General features: G+C 38.2%; 1 protein-coding gene across 5 annotated transcripts in view; it reads left to right on the top strand.

Annotated features, from left to right (window-relative positions):
* The window catches only part of LOC120769803 (protein turtle), a 136309-nt gene that overhangs the window by 46016 nt on the left and 67443 nt on the right, over positions 1-22850 (top strand). For all 5 annotated transcript variants that reach the window (XM_040097000.1, XM_040096998.1, XM_040096997.1 and 2 more), the window contains exons 3-4: positions 667-1138; positions 22090-22211. In XM_040097000.1, the coding sequence (XP_039952934.1) occupies positions 724-1138; positions 22090-22211 (537 nt within the window). In that variant the 5' untranslated portion in view covers positions 667-723. The remainder of the gene's footprint in view (positions 1-666; positions 1139-22089; positions 22212-22850) is intronic.

Below are 22850 nucleotides of genomic sequence, written 5' to 3'. Positions count from 1 at the left end.
TCAAAGCACACACACACTCACGCACACGGAAATAATATTTCCAAGTTTACTTCATTCCCCTATCCACCTCAGCTATTTGCACACAAATCCAAATCTATTTTCCAGCTATCAGTGCGTTATTGCATTTTCGCATAAACATTGTATTTGCATTTGGAATTATGTCATGTTAACGAGAAAACAAACACAAAATTGCAATTTTAAATTTTCCAATAGGCGGTACGAAGGCCGAGAGGCCGACAGAATTTTTTTTCATTTCAAATGCATGGCCGTGATTGTGTGAGTGTGTGGGTGAGTGTGTGTGTTTGGCAAAGCTACAAGTTAACCGCAAATTCAATTTTCTTGTCCAACTCAGATATCTGATCGACAACGAAATATACTTTGAGGAGCGAAGGCGGCAGGGAAGCATGTGTGTGGTCACACATGTATACACACATACATATATATAATACATGAATGCCTATGACAAGCAGAGCAATTTGTGCTTCGGGCACATCATCCAATGACAGACGGCAGACAGAGATTGATGCATTGAAGGCAATTTAGCAGTAATTTTTACTGGAGCTAAAAAGAAAATATTTTTGAACAGAAGAGACCAGAAATATACATTTTCATAACCTTTTTTTTTTAAATATTATAACCTCAAAATCTATCTCTTCTCAATTGCAGATGACGCCGCTGCAATGAGGACGATCCGTTAGCGGCATTGACTATGGGACCAGAGGCATGGGCGTGTGTGCGGACCCTGGGTCTTACCGGTGGTGTCAGGCATTAAGCCGGTCGCGATCATCGTTCGCCACAAACAACAACAACAACAACTACAACAATAACGATTGTTACACTACAACAACAACAGAAAATTCAAGTAATATCAACCAGCAGGCGATTTCACAGCAAGCTGTAACAACAAAAACAACAACCATTTCGAAATCACTTGCAAACCGCAAATCAACGAAAATCCCAACAATTGATGAAAATTCGAAAATCAACCAAAGCAGCAGAGAGCCAGCGCACAACAAGTGGACGAGCAGCAACAACAACAATAAGTACAGCAACAGCATAAGCCGCTGGCAGCAAACTCATCAGTTTATCATATTACTGCTGGTTTTGCTGTTGCAAACCACACATGCAAACATACCAGGTGAGTGGACGGCGATAGTCATATATTTTTGTTTTTGTGAACATTTAAAAATTTTCAAAACTCGAATGAGTAATATAGAAAGTAAGGTTATGATGTTCTGAGAGTTTTTTTCGTTTTTTTTTTCAAATTATTATTTTTTTTTTTTAATAAAAAAAACATTGAAGTAAAATAATTTTTATTAGCTTTTGTAACTAATTTTGCCTTCCAACTAAAACAAATACTCATTCGAAGCATGTCTGGAGCTACTCGACAACCGACAGCTTTTTATAACAACTCTGAACACACTCACGCATACAACACTTCTAGGCGCTTTAGCATATGACCACCATAATTGCGTTGTTGTTGTACTTTCAATACGAAAATTCTGTAATTTACTTGGCCAAGACACATACCGCAGGCCGCCGGCTAGTAGATATCGTTAACAAATATAAAAGCGCAAAGCAGCAACTCAAGCCTCACCAGCGGACCCCCACTGCTACCAAAAGCTTGTCCGGTTGGCAATCGAAATGGAGATTTCCAAAAATAAAAGAGCTGAAGCCGCGGCGGCCGAATGAAAATAACAAAAGACGCAAAACAAAAGCTGCGAAAGAGCCAAACCGACAAAAAATGCTGCCATACACACACGCACACACAAGCAACGCGGCGGCTGTGCAACGTCCAGGCAGGTGGATTGCGGCAGCTGAATTTTAATTGAATTCCATGCAATGCTGTGTCAGCAGCGCAGAAAAAAGGGAAAGACAAACAACAGGATATTGCATTTGCGCGGCGCTCGCGCTGTTTATTGTTGTTGTGATGGCAGACCCTTCTACGCGGAAGTTTATGCAAGCAAATGTGCTGCGGTGTATGTGTGTGTTGATTGTTTATTCGCTTGGTGATTGAATGCTCTCTTGCCGGACGTGTCAAGTGAATATGCCGCGTCCATAAAATGAACACCGAAGCACTGCTTCCGATTTACAAGAGCAGCCACGCTGCGGCGTTGCTCTTATTCGTCCATCCTGCCAATGATATTGATTACAAGTGTACAAACTTTCAGAAGTATGGTTACCGCCCTTACTCCTTCTCTTCCACTTCACTTCAATATAGCAGTTCTGCAACGAAATTGATATATAGTATAAGCGGTAAATGAATGGAGTTAGGTTTATACATATTTGTCCAATATTTCCTCTGCGCTTTTCCTGTGATTTTAAGTGTATTTTTAATGCATATACTTAGCCGTTTGTGTTGCTCAGCTGAGTGAAAAGTCATCGACGGCGAAGGGGCTGGAAAGAGCTGACCGCAGATATCACAGCGTTGATCAGAGTACTCATTGAGCATTTTGGCGTCATTGGCACCACTTTATAAGGAATTTTGAGTAATGTTTTGAAATTTTTTCAATTAACATAAAGAAAGGTACTGACTAACTGCTAATAATTCTAGAACTATATTCAAAAAGTTCCTTAAAGCATGAAGTCAAAATTAGTTGATATCAATGGTTTACTCAGATATCCATACTTGACACTCTCTGGCTTCTTTTTACGTATTTATATGAAAGCAAAGTGTGCGCTGCAATGTTCGAATCATTGTTGAACTCAAGGTTAACTCAAAATCATTGCTTTTTCGGTTGAAATTATCAAAAACGAAATCGGAAAGGCAGCAAAAGCGACACACACTTTATTGATATTAAATTCCAAAAATAATACAAATTAATTGGTAAAGTCCAAATTAAATAAAATTATACCAAATATGTTGGGGCAACCTGTATTTAACGGCCAACATCAATGAATTATCCAGCTTACAATATTATTCCAAGTTATTGCCATACTTCAAGTATAGATTAGGGTAGGTCATAAAACAAATAGAGTAGAGCAAACAATTCCACAATACTATAAGACTATGGTGCGCGAAGATACCGTCCAGAGTTAGGCATAAGGCATCCTTTTAAGTTGCCGGGCCACTGCAGTATATTTCAGACTGAGGTCTTTGCTAATGCGAAAGCAGAGGAGCTGGACTTTAATGTACCTGCAGCCAATTCCTAAGGCAACATCTAAGTAGACAGCCAACCATCAGTCAAGGCAGTAACCTCGCATCGCATATCGGCCAGAAGTGTCTTGGGAAGCAGTGTATTATTAGAAAGTGATGCCAGAGCAGAGAGAAAGTGATGTAAGCAACTTAACTTCTACTGAATGCCCATAAGACATCGAGAGCACTGAAATAGTGGACGAGATTGCCAAGTAACATCCGAAAATGTGATCAACATTGGGAAAATCATGCATTGTCTACACGACGATATTGACAGAAGCATGGTAAAGAAAATGAAAACCCCATAGAATGAGCTACTTGAGTGCAAAACTGAAAAAATCATATGCAAAACGGAAGATCGGAAGAACACAGAATTCCCATTGTCATTCGATAGAAGAGACTGTAGGAGCCTAATGGCAATACTAACTGGTCAATGTCTGCCGGCGACACATGCCGACAGATGTAGAAGACTGCTGGAAATGCCTAGAGCAAGGCACCAGAGAAACAATGGAGTATCTTTTGTGCACTTGTCCCACATCGGCAAGAGTATGCTGTAAGCAGCTGTGGTCCCCAAAGTATGATACACTGGAGAAAGTATAGGCAGTGAAGGCGCAGAGTTTGTTAAAAATTGCTTCAAGCGCAGGAATTCTAAAGGATGACTACTTCGCATGAAACTAGTAACTGAACTCCATCTGGTAACCCAAAGGACCAAACTAGTCTACGCGTGGCTTATTGGCATACCAGAAAACCTAACTTAACTAATAATATTTGTAAAACGAAAATGATTTTGTTTGATTTAAAAGAAAAAAGAAAACAAAATTTGTATGGAAATAATCTAAGTTCAAAAGTTAATATCTTTAAAACGGTTAGGTCAACGAAGAAGAAACGAGATGTAAATCTTCTATTCGACAATAAGAAAGAAATATATAACCGTTAAGAGGAGGACCTTTCTGTTAAATTTAAGAGCTCATCCTTGTAAAGTGTTTATTAGAAGTGTCTACAAATCAATTTTTCTGATTACCAAACGAAAACAAAACCGTTTTTTAACTCACCCTAATGTACGCTTTATATGTAGGTATGTATTTTCGCAGTAAAAAATGTTTATTACTCAGAGAAAAGGAAAGCATTAATATTAATACACAATATTGAAAAAATATGGAGGACGTTTTATAAAGAATTTCAAAAATGTGCCATTTCTTTGAAGCCGAAGTTGGCGTTTCCACTCAAAGTCAAACACGCGCAAGCAAAACGGAAAAATGGCGAACACGCGTCGAATAAAAGCGCTATAGAACTAACGGTATGAGATCAATGGTTCGTCATAAATCAAAATAATGTCCTTTGAAAAGTAAAAGCGCAAACTGAAGGCACGGAAATTGAAGGCTGAAGGGAAGCCAAACCGAGAAAAAACTCAAACGAATAAACAAGAAGAAAAAACCAAAAACAGCAAACAAAAAAGCGAAAACGAAGCTAAAAGCAAGTAGGAGCCACGAGTGAGCTACAAACAAACAGAGAAGGGCGCTGAAAGAGAGATGAATGCGAACACGACATAGGCGGTCAACGATATATGCCCGCAATCAGCCGATGACGGGCCGCCGAGCAACGCATTTACCGCACTCATACTTCACACCCCCCGCAGCCGCTATGCAAACACTTTACTTAGCGTTGACGTTAACAAAGTTAAGGCGATATCGGTGCATGTGTTGCTGTGGCCACTGACGACACGAAGGAGGCGCAAAGATATCGCGCGCGCACACAAGTATCGATGCTAAGAAGTGATGCGTAAAGCAGAGGCGAAGGCGCGAATGAAAGAGGAAATGCCGCGACACAAACACATATACATATGCATATTTGCGAGCGCTTGTCGGCAGCCGCCGTTACTGCGAGTGGGTGAGTGGCATCGTTATGTCGTTGTTGCTGCTGCTTGTCCTTATGTTAATAATGTCATTGATAGCATTAAGGCTAACGATGTCAATCAGTAAATTGGCCGTGCCACCAATACACCGTTATTGTAGCAGGAATAAACAAAATTAACAAACGGCACTGCAACGAGTAACGGTAATATTTTTGCAGAAAATTTGAAAGCACACCAAGTTCGAAATGTAACCCTCAGGTTAGCCCGTATTTACAAATATATATGTATAAACGATTTATGTATGTGATGATATATTTGTGAATATACACATATATTTATATAAGTTTGTATATTTCTATATATGTATGTGTATATTAATATATATGTACTAAAAGTCCAATAAAGCGCAGTTAATAAAAATAATGCTTCCAGCAAAGTATGAAATATCAAACTCGGTATTTGCGCTCGCCTATGCAAAAATGTATATTTTTGCTCACCAAAAAACAAAGGGCGGTCCGAATGGCCAATAAGCTTTTTTGGCTTGTTCTTTGAACTATTCTTCCACTCTTCGCCTTCATTGAACTCGTCACTCATACTAGACAAGCGCTGATTGAACTTTTCCAAATAAATATATACGCATTTATCACTCTCTAGATGCTGACAAATACCGTTACTTGGCGTCGACTGCCATTGATCAATGTCCGGTGATAAGCTCCCCAGCATATTTTCCGTATTGCCTGCTTTTTCTGCCGCCGCTCTTGTGAAATAAATCAACTGCCATTACCGGAGTCGTAAATTCTACGCAACAAAGGAAATGTTTCAAGTGTAGGTTATTAGTTGAAAAGTGGCATTACAACAACTACACATGCACAAAAAATTTTTTGTGTATTACTTTGTGTGATTTTATTATTTTTGAAAAATTCTTTAAATAAGAAAATTTTGGGAAATTGATTGCAACACGTTTTAGTCATAAAATATGTATGAACTGGTGATGGTGCCACGCCCCTTAAATTTTTAAACGAGTAAAAATTATTCTTCATTTTATTAATAGATCGCTTAATGCATTTCTGTGCGTCACTTTGTTAGTCCTACAGCGTATTGAAGCGTAGTGAGCTTTTTTATAAAGTTGAGCTTTGCGCTTTCATTATTTTTTGCTAAAAACTTTCTCAGTTGGAATATTTCGTGAAAGAAATTCAGGCGTTCACAACTTGAAGACAATGAATTTTGATATCCAGAAGAGGAGAGACCATTTTCGATATGGTCCTGTATGGGATGATGATATAAATTTAGTTATCATGCATTTCATCGAGGTTTTTGCTGTTTTCGCAAATGTCTTCATATTTATGCTATAAGGTAATCCTTGATCTTGACTAAAGTCATCCCAAGCTTAAGCAGCATTTTATCATCATTTCACCCAAATGCCTGAAACTCTTCTCTCCTGAGAGTGTCATTAAGAATGGAAATGTCTAGTATAACAGCTGAAGTAAAATTTAAAAAATGTTTCAGAAATAATAGAAGGTATTTACTCTTCATCAAACCAGCCATTAGTAGCACCGCAGATCTTTGAAAAGTAAAATTTCGTCGCTAATTTAAAGATTATTTAGGCATGTTTTGTTAGCAGAGACAAAAGCCCGAGAATAATGAGTTTATCAAAGACTATATTCAGTACAATAAAAACCAGAATAGAGTAAATTTTGAACCAAACTCGTCGGCTCGTTAAATATCACTTTAGGTGGATTACAACTATTCCATAAACTACCCTTCATCTGCATACCGCTTAATTATGGTGGACGATAAAGTTGATTTGTTGTTGAACTAGCAAAAAGCGCAGATGTTGCCAGCCTGTTGACATTATAAAATTTACATAAATTCTTTGCAACTGCTGCGGCTATCATGGCAAGAACAACGACATTAATAGACAACACGAGGTGTAGCCGACAGTTTAGCATATAAGGGTGGCAGCACACTCGTTTGCGAGGCAGAAAAATAAGCCATGTTGGACCCTCCCTTTAATCATGTTATCTCGCTAGATAATTAAAAGTTGCCGATGGCATACGGGTTGACTTTTTTGTGGTCAAAATCATGGCGGACTTTACCTTGTAGCTTTTAATAGCTTAATTGGTTGTTGGCTAAGCTTTTTTACATACAAATTCGATGCGGCAAAAAAAAATTTGGACTCCGCCTTGTGTGAAAGCCGGAGCGACTATAAATGTAACCAAATTAAGCTGTGACAGCAATCTCGTGTGAAGCTTATAATTTTTTTTATGATCCAAAAAGTATACTAAACTTTAGCTTTGTCTGCGATTAGGCGCATTTCATTTTTTAACAAAAGCTTTAGTGATTACACACGCGCTATAAATATATGGTTAAACCATTGTTCGAAAATGTAATGGTTGAAAGCTTTTCGAAAACTTTCAAATGCGGTTTTCATCCTCTACTCTTCTCCGTTCGAGCGCCTGCCTGTCCGTCCGGTTGCCTGTCCGTCCGTCTGCCCATCTGTCTATTTACACGCGAACTAGCCCACGAGGTTTTGAGATATCGAAATGAAATTTTGCACATGTTCTTTTCCATCGAAGAAGCTCATTTGTCGGACCACTAGAGCATATAGTTACCATACAAACTGAACAGTCGGAACTAAGTGCTTGCATGGAGAACTTTCTCACTTGACAAGATATATTTACGGAATTTGGCATGCATTCCAAAAAGGCCTACAAGAGGCAACAAGGCAATATCCCAAGAATCATACAGCTGCCATACAAACTGGACAATCAGAATCAAGTTTTAAGAAATCTTTTGTACCTGTGCAGGGTACTTTAGCTTAGGTGAGCCGTATTGTCATGTTGCTTGTATTGTAAATTGTAAGAATATTTCGGAAAGAAAAATATAAAATTGAATTATTATAATCTCATTCTGAGTCGGAAAATTTTATATTTATTTAATTTTCTATTGGTAGAAGAAGATGCTATTCGCTCCGTCCTATAGTTAGTGAACCTCGACAAGGGTCATCTGCTGGCATTTCTCTCTGTTAAATATTACTTACCGATCCAAGTAGGGTTAGATCGTCGAAAAGACAGCACTTGGCCGCATAAAATCCTGGTCAATTCCGGTATCGTAGAACCAGCTGTCGTGGAAATCGCTCGCCTTTCTCTTCCTTTTAGGTGCTTTACCGAGCTGCTTATCTGAATATCGATTTATCTCTTAAATCTTAAAGCGCCTACTTAGAGCTTTTATACGCCTGACATTTACGTCGTATAGCCGTAGCCTAACAGTCACAACAACCATTAAAGAATGCTGCGCATACTAGAATATTTCAAAAGAAACTCAAATAGCTTTAATTTTATGAAAATTTACTTTACTACGTAAGCTAATTTTATATTAGCAAAGTTTTTATAAACTTTTGCATTTATTTTCTGATTTCGCACAAAGCAGGAGGAAAACTTTGTTTAGGCGCCGCCTTTGAATGCGCATTTACCGACACCTTTCTTCGGCAAAAATTTTCATAATCCCTTTCTCATAACTTTGCCTTCGTAAGCCTTTGGCGCGGTGCTTGTTTTCTTGCGCCACCGCCGCTGCCGCCGCGGTATTCATGCAAAACAACAACACGAGTATTCGCATTTAGTATTTGTCGTGGTTTGTTTCGTTCGTGCTGTTCGCTTAGTTTTGGAACGCGCTCGTTTAAGTCGAAAAGTTTTGCTAACGCGCCATAATTTAATTACAAACAATTGGCAGGGAAAACGATGGCAACCAACTATTTATGTACAGCCAAGCATTGGCGAAAAGAACAAGCAGCCATGTCGCAGCCAATAACAAATGCTCATAAATTAGGCGACGCAAAAAGGTGTGTGTTTGAGTGTATGGGTTGCGGCGAAAGTGTGCGAAGGTGCTGCGCGGTCGGTGTGATGGAGGTGAAGAGACTTACGTTTCGGTTTTGAGCAGTTGGCAGTGAAATGTCAAAAGGGGCATGTGACCGGAAATTAAGGCCATTCATTTCGCTTTTTAAACTTCACACCGAACTGAGCCTGCGAAATGCGTCTGAACGCCTCAACGCGCGCCGAAACTGCGACATGTCGACATATAAACTTTTAGCGAAACAATCATGCCACATGCCACGCCGAATGTGCTCGTATTTCATTTCGTTTGGCTATGCGAACAAAATTGGCTGCGAAAATAGCGGCGCGTTAGCGTAATTGCATTTGCTAAATATGCCGCGCACGCGTTCGACAACAACACAACAACACGGCCAACGAGCAGTCAATTCAAACAAAATGTTAACTCAATAAATGACAGCTTCCCCCCACTCCAGCCGCTGGTACAGCCGCTTAGTTTCGCGCCCTCTGACCGGAATAAAGTTTACACAAAATATTTCCACTCGCTGCCGCCGCCGACGCCCCGAATTGGCGCGGCCAGTGTTGTTGGCCGCAGCTGTCGCAAGATAATGTAATATTCTTGTAAATTTTGCCAAATTTATTTTCGTTCGGCCATTTCGTGGCACATGAAATTGACAAATGTCGCTAATGAAAACTTTTGATGAAATGTTTGTAAATTTCCAAATTTCCCAGCCAGTCGAAATTACATGAGTTATTGTGTTTGTTTGTATGTATGTAGGCTGCCATTACATGGGCCCTCATTTGGTCGCGTTCACCCCAAATAGTACACAATACTTAATTAACTGTAATTTGTTGTGAAAATGGATTTGTTTGCTGCAATGTTATTTACATTGGTATGCGTTTGACCAGCAACGCGTCGGGGAAGCATACTTTTGGGAGCGCATAAATTTAATGTTGCAAATGGAAAAATTACTACTATAGTACTTACTTACTTAGTACTATATGTTTTAGAATTATGACTATTTTTCATAAAAACCTTACTTAATGTGGAGCAGGAGTTGTCTAGATTAAGTGAAGATCCCAACTTAACAAACATCTAAATTTTCGTCATGTTTTCTATGGTTTGACAGCTCAGATCCGATATTATAATGATCCGACTGTTTAACATAGTTGTTTCTCCACTCAATCGCTTGTGAGGAGACTTTTAAACACAACGTTCACTGACTTTCTTTCGGGATTAAATTTAACTTGCCCATCCTGGGTCATAGAAAAGCCCTTGAGATTTTCAACAAAGGACGAAAACTTCGCTATTCAATCTCCTCTCCTTAAGGGGTAGAACTATTGTACTCTCGTACGCTGTCAGATATCTCGAAGTCATCCTAGATAAAACACTCAGGTGGAGCGATCACATTGAGAGTAGGACTGCTAAAGTCCTTCGAATCTGGAACTTCTGCAGAAGAGTTATTGCCTCAAAGTATGTTTTACGATCCCACATGATCTATTGGCTCTATATACAAGTGTTGTCCGCTCCTTACTGTAGTGGTGTGGTGGATGAAATTATCGAAAAATTACAGATTAAACCCCTGGATCAGATCCAATGATCCTTTGTTTTGTAGTAGGAAGTCATAATTTTGGAATGCGGAACTTCAATCCGCTAAACCTTACCTACTTCCAACTCATATCTCTCCCAAGGAACCACCGGATTAAGTATTATTTCATGCCCACTGCAGGCTAATGGCATGATATCATAGTCGACCTTGTTAATGAATACGGTGTGAGCTGGTAATACTGCCGAGGAAAGGAGGCTCACAAGGAACTTAATACATCGTTTTCATTCCAAACTAGAGGAGATTGAATCAATGGTTCTGTGATCGACAGTTCAAACGGCGAAACATATTCACTGATGGATCACAGAGTGAAACAGGAACAAGAGCGGACTTCTTCTGTAGTAATCAGTTCACAGAAGGCAGCTTCAAATTAAATCGCTACAATTAACTCTTTCAGAAATGAGAAGTGTGAATTCCATGATATTCAGAGCAAGCGATACTTCAAACAAAGAGACCTTGGAAAACTGGGGTGGAAAGGAATCAGATTTTTACCAAATCCTCTGAGTTTGTGGATGAAGTCTAAATTGGTTATCACAAGGGAGTACAACAAGCCTAATGATAGTTGAAGAGAGGCTGTCTACGGTTCAGCGCTCACGCGTCTGCCTTTTCAACCAGCCAATTCAAATACTTTCATAAGCTGTCTAAGAAACGATTGTCCATTTATTGATTTGGTTGCAGAAAAGTTCAAAATTTATAAAAAAAACTCGACTTTCAAAGCAGCAACTTCCAATTTGGAAAATATTTTCAAACCTCTAAACTGTTTGTCGTGGATTACACCAGCAATAATCTGAGTTTTTAGGTTAGTTTTCAGCACACTTGAATATCATTAAATAAGCAGTGCCTATTAGCCTAGTATACTTCCTTGCTTATGCTATATAATGCACAAATATTTAAGTTTAAATGAGTTTATTTGCAGTTAATTTGCAGGAGTTGTGCAATTTTAATTCGAGTGAAAACAACTTTCATGCATACAACTGGTTAATGTGAAAGCCTACAAACCTACATCTAAAATAAACAGAACTGCATTTAAGCGCATTCGAGTATTTAAATAAATGCCAACAATGCCAACAATAAATAAATGTGACTCACATGTCATTAAATCGGAAGTGCATTCAGCCAAAAAAGCATTTAAAGAGCAGAAGTCAGCAGGTTAAACGCAGCAAGCACTGCAACTACTGACTGTAGATCCCGGCTAGTCAGCAAAAATTAACTAAAAAGGAGGTATTAGGTCCTAGATGATATACCAAAAATATTTGATGAGGAAACTAATAAATAAAGCCTTGGATTTATCTAACTGAAAGTAGTAATCCTTGGTTCAAACTAATTTTTGCCTCCACTATTTCAAACAAGTAGCATCCAGTATACTTCCGTCATAAATCTGACAGCTGACGTTTCCTAGGAGAATGAAAAGTATAAACACTAACCACTTTACCAAAGAGCCAACTAGTTCCATTGCGAACTTGCACTAGTTATAATCTTACTCAGCACCAGCTCACTTGGCTGCAGGGTTGTAATGCAATTACCTAGCTATAAGTAGGCCAACACTCGCTGCCTTGCTGACTTGCTGGCATGTCATTAAAATTAAGTAGAAAATTTATCTTTTTGGCTGATGAAAGGGTAAATGTCAGCATATTCAAATTGTATTTAAATATCAACTGACACATTTTCAAAAACGGGCGTATGCCATTGAACAAAACCGAAACTGCAGCGTGTGTGCTTTCGAATATTTAACGAACAGCCGCAACGAAATGCCAATGCAGGCGAATAAGCGACAATTTAGTGGAAAATTTAATATTCATACCCAGTGCAATAAATGAATATGACCCAAATTATTATAGATAAAAGTAGTAAAAGTCGATATATTAGGAAAAGAATATATACACATATGTAGAGTGTAATTGACCCTGTGAGTTTGGAATTCGCCCAAATGCGTTAGTGAAAGTGAACAATGAAATGTTTTATGAAAGAGATACGTCTACAGTGAAACTTTTAATTTATTAAATTAAAGCATTCTTTACTCCAGCTTTCACTCGAGCAGCTACTTATGAGCTTTTGAATTAAATCTATTTGCCGAGCTTTTAAAATATCAACTTCCTTAGAGAAATATTTGAACCAAAGCTAAGTTTTTTTACCGAATTGTTTTGAAATTTGAAAATCTTTTATTAGAGCTTTCACTGATCTTTCACTCATGATCTTCTTAAATAAATATATTTTTTGAGCTTTTATAATATAATGTAAACGTTCTTAGAGAAATATATTTACCAAAGCTTACGTACTTTTTACCTAACTGTTTCGAAATTTGGAAGTCTTCGAGCTTTCACTGAGCTTCCACTCATGAGATTTTCAATTAAATCTTTGTACCGAGCTTTTAAAATATCAGCTTTATTAGAGAAATACTTTAAAAAAAGCTTAGGTTTTTTTATTCGACCTTTCACTGAGCTTTCACTCATGATCTTCTTAATTAAATATATTTTCTGAGCTTTTATAATAAAATATAAACTTTCTTAGAGAAATATATTAACCAAAGCTTATGCAAAGCTTTTACCTAATTGTTTCGAAATTTGGAAATCTTCGAGCTTTCACTGAGCTTCTACTCATGACATTTTCAATTAAATCTCTGTACTGAGCTTTTAAAATATCAGCTTTATTAGAGAAATACTTTAACCAAAGCTTAGATTTTTTTACTCGAGCTTTTACTGAGCTTTCACCAGATTTGGTATTAAAATTTTTGAAAATATAAACTTTCTTCGTAGAAACACTTCAACTAAAGCTTAGAATTTTCTAGCAGACTTGTTTTTAAGCATAAACTCAACATAAAAGCTAAATAACCTTTCTTTCTTTTTTATTTCTGTCTCTTGTACTACTTTCCTTTGTTTCAGTGCCTCTTTCTCTCCAACAAAAATCTTTGTTATTTTCCTTTCACTCAACTATCTACGGCTTATCTGCTAAATCAAAGGAAGTAAACGTGGCCATTTGTGTTTTTGTATTCTTTGTTTCCTCTTTTCCATCTGTCAAGAATTGGGTTATCACGTTTCAATGAGCTTTTCACTGCATCAATTGCTCATCGAAGCTTTTCTCTCGAAATGGGTTTATAGCGCATTACACAGTGCTACTTGTATATTTCGGTTTTTAGCCGCAAGCGACCACTTCAAAACAACCACTCCATAATTTATCATCCTCCACTCTACCCACTTTCAACTTGCTTAAGCATTTACTGTACAACTACCAGCCTATTTGCTCTTGTTTATCTACCTTTTTCGTTTACAACTTGCCGTCCTTATTAGCCCCAGCCATTGTTGCCACTGAGAATGTTGCTGTGGGTTGAAAGTGATGGCTGCAAATTTTTAATGGCAAAATTGGTTGTTAAAGGAGAGCTTTCTAAATGCATACTTTATTGAATTTGGAAACACGATTTTTAACCTATGCGCATACGGTTAATGCCTAACCAAGGCAAGTTGTATTGAAAAGTGGGCCACTTCAAGTTCTTCAAGGTGCAGGCAACCATTCTGTTGTAGCCGTTCTACATGCTTTCAGCTAAGTAATCGGTTGCTATTGATTTACGGGAAATTGCTTTCAAAATTAACAAGCAAATAGCTGTCAATCAGCGCAGTAAACACTAACTGACTGCTTTTCTACAGCGAAATGTATAAACGTATATGTTTAAGCACCTGCCAATCTTCGATTTATAAATAAAGGATTGTTTTTCTTTTCCATAGTGGCGCAGAAAACTACTCCATAATGTAGTAGTTAGCAAGTAGAGTTAGAAATTTGAATCATGGTCTTTTCGCACAGGAGTTGATTAAACAATTAATCGGCCTCTTCTCAATTAAAGCACTAATTTATATCGATTTAACTTACAAAAAATAAATCTTATTTTAGTACATTAATGCTTTAACGAATTACAATCCAGTTGAGACTGAAATGTAAGTCTGCGGGTTGCTGTTCACACTGTAGATTTGGCTGCGCTTAACTCTGCTGGTTGTTGTCTAGGCTGGAAATTAGGTTGTGTGCTTTAATAAAATAGCAACCAACGAATTTTAGTCGTTAGAAAATATCAAATTGAAGAATGCAAGGAAGTTAAACAGCTGATCGTTATTCGAGTAGTCGGCTGTTCGAGAGGCAAAAACTGGCTTCTCTGTTATAAACTTAATGTACTAAATTAATATGACAGTGCGAAATGGCTATTAGGCAGAAAAGAAACTAGTTTACAGATAGACTTCCTCAAAAAAAATTAGTTTTCTCAAAGTAAGCAAATTTCGAATACAAATTGTTAATAATAATGGATTCCGCAGCTATGAGAATCTTAAAATTATATATTTTACGATGTTAAGCAGTAGTGAGTTTGCTTTATGTCTGTTTCGAATTAGTTATGAACTGGGTATATATCTGGTATCTGCGAAAAAGTTGTTACAAGTAGTCGCTTGACTAGCTTGGCTTGTTCTCCATCTCAATATGAGTTGTAAGCCACACAGGTTCCTTCTATGCAAGGGAGAAGGGTTTGATTGCAATCACAAATACCATCAAAGCTTTCAGGCTACAAAAGTAAAGCACAGCACGAAGAAAAGAGCTTCAGTTACGAGAGTCTTTTAAATGTCAATCATTGTAATTGCTTTGCTTGAGCTTCTGTTTGTATAATCAAGAACAAGAAGTATTGACTGGCGGTGGTTTTAAATAAAATTGCAGCCAATAGATGAACATATATTGTACTTAACGAAGAAACAGTTCAGAATTCGTTAAAGTGCCTATCGATAAATAATGTATGGCAGCACTTGCGAGACAGAATTTTTCGGTAGGAACTTATTCAGAGCGCCGTGAGATGAAATTTTAAGCTTATATTTGGTAGTCGAAAAAGTGATTTCGTATTTTGTCAATAGTTGTCGTTGCAGTCGTATATTTCCAGTGCTACCGCTCACATTGTGTCATACCATATAGTGTTGGAAATATATTTTGAAATTTTTGCATAAAAAAGAGATAAATGCCACGCAAGCCGTCAATGAAATTTGTGAAGTTTATGGAGACGATGCCGCATCAGTTCGTGTAGCACAACAATGGTTCGCTCGCTTCCGTTCTGGAAATTTCGAAATTTCGATTTACACTGATGGAATAATGTCTCTAGCGGAAAAATGGCAAGAAGTGGTCGACCGAAATGGTACATATTGTTTAATTATTTATTGGTATAGATAAAAAAATACGTTGAAGTTTGATTAGAAATACGAAAATACTTTTTCGACTACCCAATATATTTTTTTCAAAACTCGGAAACTGAAAACTAAACCGAAACTCGCAACCTTTTAATTGGTATTCACTTTTTCCTTTTAATAGAATATTCTAGAGCGCTCAGAAGCGCCTGAAAGACATCATCTCTTCTTAGATATTTTATTACTATTACAATTTTTTCTACTCGTTTGCTGCTCCACAACAGGACTATTTAGAAATCGATAAACAGTTAGTGCTCACACTCACAGAAAAAGTGTTTATAAGCGTTTGAATTGTCCATTAACTTGAATGTTCACTTAATTGTCACACATACATGCATTAAAGCCGCTAAAGGCTAGCAGCAAATAACAGTCAACACTTTGTCAATATTTGAAGTAATAAAAAGTTATTTGTATATTATGGCTATGACGCAAATAAACCATGAGAGTAAAAATTGATGTTTTTCATAGCTCAACACCGAAAAAATTATGAGAAAAAAGTTACAAAATTTTTTCAATTGAACAGAGTCGAATTATGTTGGAGCACATAGTACTGTAATCTCGCATTCCATTTGCCGGCACTCCATGTAATTGAAGCAATGTGGCTACATTTTTCCTAACGGACACTCGCTGCTCCAGCTATCCTGTGGAGTGACTGATAAACACTAATGAAATAAAAGTGTCAATGCGCACGAATGGAGCCACCATCGAGCGAACTAACAAACGGACGACTCAACGAGCATTGCATGATGCGCGAAAATTGTGCCAATACACTTAACAAACTCCAACACAATGGCCATTGACATGCTGGCACAACAACTGAGCATGTAAGACTCAAGAGCAATAAACTGCAAATCGAAAGCCCGTTGCAAGGAAATGAAATAGCAAACGAATGTCTATGCGGTGGGGTGGGGAGCGCGAGTGTGTGTATTGACACGAGAGTACAATAAAACGAATGACTATGTGTTCGGCTTTATGTGTGCACGTATGTAGGGCGCCATTGGATCAGGCTTATAAGCATGTCGATACAATTATGTATCGATATTGCTTTGGGAACCTTGTAGGATTCTACGGAATTGGTTCTGGAAGGGTTGTGATGGCAAACATATGAAATATGGTTGTGTAAAGTAGAATTTATAATTCTCCATGTGGTAATAAGATATGAGGTCGCATGTGGTTGTTGTTGTGTGTGCTCTTAATATCAATGCTTGCAATTTTTAATGAGTGACAGTGAGAACTAAGTACTGTTAGACACACTTATTGCACTAGACAGAATAATTGAGGCTAAGCTGAGAAAAAGTCACAAGAGAGTTTTGTGAAGAAAGTATTAAAGTAGATAAAAGAAAGTAAAATATAACTACTACTATGAGCAAAAATTGGAGGACTTTCAATGTAATCAATGTAATCACCCTTAGCTCCAATACATTTGTGCCAACGTTTCCGGAAATTCACCTTTAATGTCTTCAATTGACTCAAAACGGTGTCCCCGAAGCGTTCGTTTGAGTTTCTTGAATAGCTAGAAGTCACACGGAGCTAAATCAGGCGAATACGGCGGATGCGGCACGATATCGGTTGAAAATTTGGCGAAAAACTCAGAAAGAATCAATACAGTGCATTATCGCGGTGTCAAAACCAAAGTTTTGGGCCCCTAATTCCGGCCTCTTCGCTTCGCGCAAATGAATCATAACACTCTAATAGTATTCCTTGCTATCAGTTTGGTCGGTCGGAAGGAATTCGGAGTGCACCACACCTCCACAATCGAAGAAAACTGTCAACATAACCTTGATTTTTGACCTACTTTGACGTGTTTTTTCAGCTTCGGCTCACCTTTGTCACGAAATTCGGCAGATTGATCGGAAAATCGATTTTCTAGCTCAAATACCCATAATTGGTTGTTTTAGAAACGAATTTTAAATATAGTAAAAGCCACACAGCATTTTTCTTGAAATTTGTCAAATATTAATTCAAAATAAACACTAAAACCTGAGAAAGTTCTCTTAGAATTTTCACACACTTACTTATATTAGATGTATCTAATTTTAAACAAATGCCCTTTAGACGACCAAACCTACACTCAGCACCGCCTTGCATACCACAAAACTCTAGCGAACTGTGTTCTTTGCTCTTTTCCCCCAAATGTATGCAACCTAAGCGCCACTTGGTGCCTGCGACCTGCAAGCCGCACAAGTGTCAATAGCATGTCGCATTGCATTAGCTTCCGACGACAGAACAGTCGCACACACACACACATACAAACACCGAGAAGTGGAGTGTTTGCATGTGCAGCAACGTAAAATATCGCATTGCATTGAAGTGGATCGAAATGACATCAAATCGCAAAGCAACGGCGGCGACAACGTCAGCGCTGACAACAACAATGACATAACATCAATGACAACGACCAAAGGCTGCACTGACAGCGCCAACGGTCACACCACAAACACACACACATACACACGCGCTGCTTTCGAGGAAGTCAATCGTCATTTCCCAGCGCTGGGATGTCATATTTTAGTATGCGGCTTGTGTTGGTTGTGGGATTGTAATAACAATGGCAGGATCTTAGCTCGTTTCGCCGAGCGATTGACATTCGAGCAGCGAAGTGCATACTTTAATTCCAGTTACTGCTCTGGCCAACTACAGCACAAGCACGTATGCATGTGTGCGTGTGTGTGTGTGCGTGCCTTGTCGTTCTGTGCGCGCACTTCGGACATGGCACCTGCACTTGAGCGAGCAGCGGAGTGCCACCATCCAATCAACGCCACCGACGACATTGTCAACGACGTCGTGAATGTCGATATTGAAGTCGTTGCCGTTGTCGTTCGTTGTCGTCGTCAGCGTCATCGTTGAACACTTGATACTTCCGCACGGAAGTGCAGCACGTCTTCCCCGTGCTCTCGAGCTCTCGAGCTTATGAGTGCAGTTGTGTTCTTCATTTCAATTCTCCCTCTTGTGCTTAGATTGTTGTGTTTATGAATTCCTTCTATGTCAAAGCACACACACACTCGTACGATGCCTGCAACTCATTCGACTGATGGCACTCACGTTGATTTATATTTTTATTTTCGCCCTTCACACTTTTCATTATTTGTTTGGTATTCGTAGCTTGTTTTGCTTCAGTTCTCCATTCCTCTATTCCTTGTCGTGCCAGAATGACTCTTCACTTGGTGTTAATGATTGCTTTCGATGTCCACCGGAATGGCAATTTGGGTCGTTATGCTTAACATGCACTCCCCTTCTTGCCGAAATGATTAAGCATTCGCTGTAATTCTCAAATGGTCCAAGGAGCTGAATGCATATATGTGTCCGGTACAATATTACTGTTCCAGGATTATAGGTTATTTTTTAAAGTGAAACCTTTTGGCTGTCGACCCAATTTTTAGATTTCTTCCAGAATATTACTTATACTGCGTTTAGTTCTTCAAATGTTAAAAACAGTACAACAGGGCCCAAGAAACATGCTATTCCCGCGGGATAGAACCAAAGGGAGGGCATGCAAAGAAGTGGCCAGTATCATGCGGAGGAGTTAAACTTGCTATAGTATCCAGAACGAAGATTCCTAAGGGTCACTCTCGTTTCTCGCGGTATCTCGAGTTCATCGTCAGCAATGGGTGGTGCTTTGACACCAAGTACGCCACTCACTGAAAGAGAGTCGGTGAAGGTGTTGATATATCATCGACGTAGTTGAAGAAAGACCTCTTTATACCCATAGGAGGCGGTTCGACTTCAAGCAGGTAACCGCAGGGATGAATTCTGCGAAAGTACCCCAGCACTGCTTGGAGAGGTGTTTATTATGATCTTTAATTGGGAGCATATGTGCCTCACTATGTGGGTGTTCGATAGGAAACATCAAGAGCATCCTATCGTAGTCCGGAGTGCAGTATTCTGACAAGTCTGGAGCTTCATCGTCTACGATTGCCTTGTAAGTTGCCAACGACCTTTTTTGTACCTTCCCCATGTGCTGCCAGCTAGAGACTTGAGGAATTTTTTGTGGCTCTGTACTTTGCGCGGTCGTATGAGAAGTGAAGGAGCCTGTACTGTTAAAAGTCACACCTAAAATGTTAGGATTATTGGTAGTCAGAATTTTAACGCCCTCGACTGCAATATTAAGGACAAGTCTATGCTCTTTCATCCAGTTTGTAAATATGGTCGCTGTGGATTTACTGCGTTAGAGTGTTAAGTTACATGCAGCGAAGAAGCGAAAAAGGTCGGAGAGATAGCCATATGAAACATAGTAGATAGCCATTTTAAACAATAGCGGGGATTCAATTTTCTCAGTTTTGAGTTTTTACCTGAAATAGTACGGATGACTGACGACCGCTCAGGTAGTTCATGGTCCACCTCTTCAGCCTTGGAGGGAGCGTAGATTTTTCGATGTCCTCCAGTAGCATTGTATGACTGACTGGCCTTACTTCGTACAGTCTTGCTTTCATAAGCAATGTCTTCTATAAAAGCCTTTCTCACGTAGATATAAACTTTAATAGTGCTATAATATATGGTAACCATAGTATGCGTTACTTATACAATTTCACTTTATCATATTTCTTTAACACATCTGACCACAACAGAAGTCAAATAATAACTTAAGCTTCTATTAACAAAAAATTGTATTTTCTATTTTGCTGTCACTTATGTCTATTGCTAGTCTGTCAGTCAGTTTTGCCAACACGCAGGCCTTTCATAACCATCCAATATTTGCTATACTCGCTGATAAGCCTTGGCTTCACAGCCCTTCCACAGTTTTCATTAGTCGCCATGGTGCTTGGCTTTTGTCCGCAGGCTTTTCGGTCCGCATTCATTTGCTCAATCAAAATTTTCACCGACACTTCCTCTCCCCCAAATGCTCGTAGCTGCGTGAGACAAGCTTTCACTTGCTGCTCTATGCGTGTGTGTGTTTTTTCGGCCTGCGGGAAATTCAAATATCATGCTGATTTTGGCATTTTACAAGAAAAATGATTCATGAATAATATTCAGCTCTATAAAACTGTCAGCTTTGCCATAGTGCAGTTCAATTTTATTGTAGTATTTTGGAATTTAACAGTTCCTTTTTATTAGACCACAAAGCTTAGCCAGCATATTTGTGATAAACGGTAAGAAAAAAATTCTTGAATGGTTCGAGGATTAAATGACTGGCAAATCATAAATGTGTGTGTGTTATGAAAATGAAAATGAAAATTTGTGTGAATGATATTTCAAAAAGGGCTTCCAAATGCTTGGTTTTGTGTAATCAAACACTGACGCATCGCAGACGTTGATTGAGGTTCACAAATAACCACAAAATCTTTGTGATAACATTTTGATATGTCAGAAGCTGGCAGGCGGCTTGAAGAGGTCAGCAAACTCCATAAATGCTTACGGCATGCAAATGACAAGTTTTTGAGCTTGAAACGCAACAACATCCTTCACTCTTCTAATTCTCAGAAATATATGAAACCTCACAAGAAAAATACTCCCTTTTCACGTCAATTTGAAACATCAAGCTTCCGCTTGATCTCTCTTTCTCACACTTTTTACTTGCTCTTTGTCCTCTTCTATGTGCTGCCATATAGCCACTTGTATAATTTTAGCTCTGGACACGCTCCGTAAGTGTTCTAATATGCATAGAGTTGAGATTTAATCTAAGCTAACTCAGCTGGAAGAAAAACTAAATAAGATCTATGTGATCACAAAGCTTGCTCAGTCTTCAACTCATTCCATGTCGTATTCACCGCCTTTCTTTTCTTTTTGATCATACATTCATTTTAGAATGCACATTAGAGACTTCTTAGCTAAACTTTTGCTTACTGAGAAATAATTTGACAGACCGTGAAGTTTCAACTTGTTATAAGTAAATCTCTGTTTGGAACAGGATCAATTTCAAAACGTCACTTAAAATGCAAAATACCGTAGCATCATCTGCAGGCGCAGGAAAAATTACACTCATTTTGAAACAAAATTTGAGTTTTGGTTATAAAATGGTTATATATTGGTTACGTATTGGTTATCTGTTGGTTAAAAATTTGAGCTTTGGTTATAAAATGGTTATATATTGGTTAGGTATTGGTTATCTGTTGGTTACATATTGGTTTACATATTGGTTATATATTAGTTATATCTAACAACGGAAGCTGAAAATTTTACGCTACATAAATTTAATATGATGTAGTGAATTGTAAGCAATAAAAAACTCAATTTCGATTTTTTTTAATGATACGTTGTTTGTCATTTTAGCTCACGATAAGTAGACATTACAATTTTTTCAAGTTCAGCGAATTCTCTTTAGTCTTAAAGTCGGACAATTGGCTCTCACCGCTTTAAATAACGGTTCGAAATTAGATAAGAATTTGGTTGAAGATTTGTTGTTCTTGAAGTCACAAAGTTCCAAATCGATATCGATTATTTCTTAACCCTTACGGTCCCCTCAATGTAACTGTAATCAAGCGACCATCAGTCAGCAAATTCTCATTTACATATTTTCCTCTTTCCATTACAGAAGATGCAGTACACATTACAGCGATCCTCGGCGAAGGTGTCATCTTCAATTGTCACGTCGAATTTCCCAATGATCATCCGGTGCCGTATGTCCTACAGTGGGACAAGAAGGTGAGCGAAACGGTACGATATCACAAAAAATATTTCTTCTCTAAACTCTCTTTATTAAAGCGTCCAAAACGTTTTGTTTGTTTACTTTTTTCGATACAAAACCAAAACAACAACGTTTAACAAACATTTTTTGAATGAAAAAAAATAACATTTTTACAAAAAAAAAATATATAAACGAAACACTGAGCGTTAAGTAAAATCAAACAAGCACACGTTCATACCAACAAGATACAAAGTAACTACAAACTAGCAGACACAGCGTGTAAAAGACATAAGTAACTACTTGAAAAGAAAATATTAACAAAAACAAAAACAAAGAAGAACGTACAAACATTTTACATACAAAAGATGTGAAGAGCAAGTCAAAAGGGGCGCGTTGAGCAAAAATCAGAAGAAAATTTAAAAAATTTGAAAAAAGGTGCTGCTGTGTGTGTTTTTGAAGGCGGTATAGTTGTGTGCTGTTGTGCATGCATTTTGCATATATTTCGGCGCAGTAACGAAATGCTGCCTACACACACACACACAGAAGCTGCAGAAAAAAGCGAAATTTTGCTCATTAGCTCCGCTCAACTGTGAGTATTTAGTATTGGCCATGAACGTAAGCGTTTCCATTGCGTGCAACAACAACAGTAACATTTAACATATAGCATA

This window comes from Bactrocera tryoni, chromosome 2 (genome assembly GCF_016617805.1).
Source record: "Bactrocera tryoni isolate S06 chromosome 2, CSIRO_BtryS06_freeze2, whole genome shotgun sequence".
NCBI classification, from domain to species: domain Eukaryota; kingdom Metazoa; phylum Arthropoda; class Insecta; order Diptera; family Tephritidae; genus Bactrocera; species Bactrocera tryoni.
Note: the sequence above shows the minus strand (reverse complement) of the source record. Positions and strands in the feature narration are given on the sequence as shown.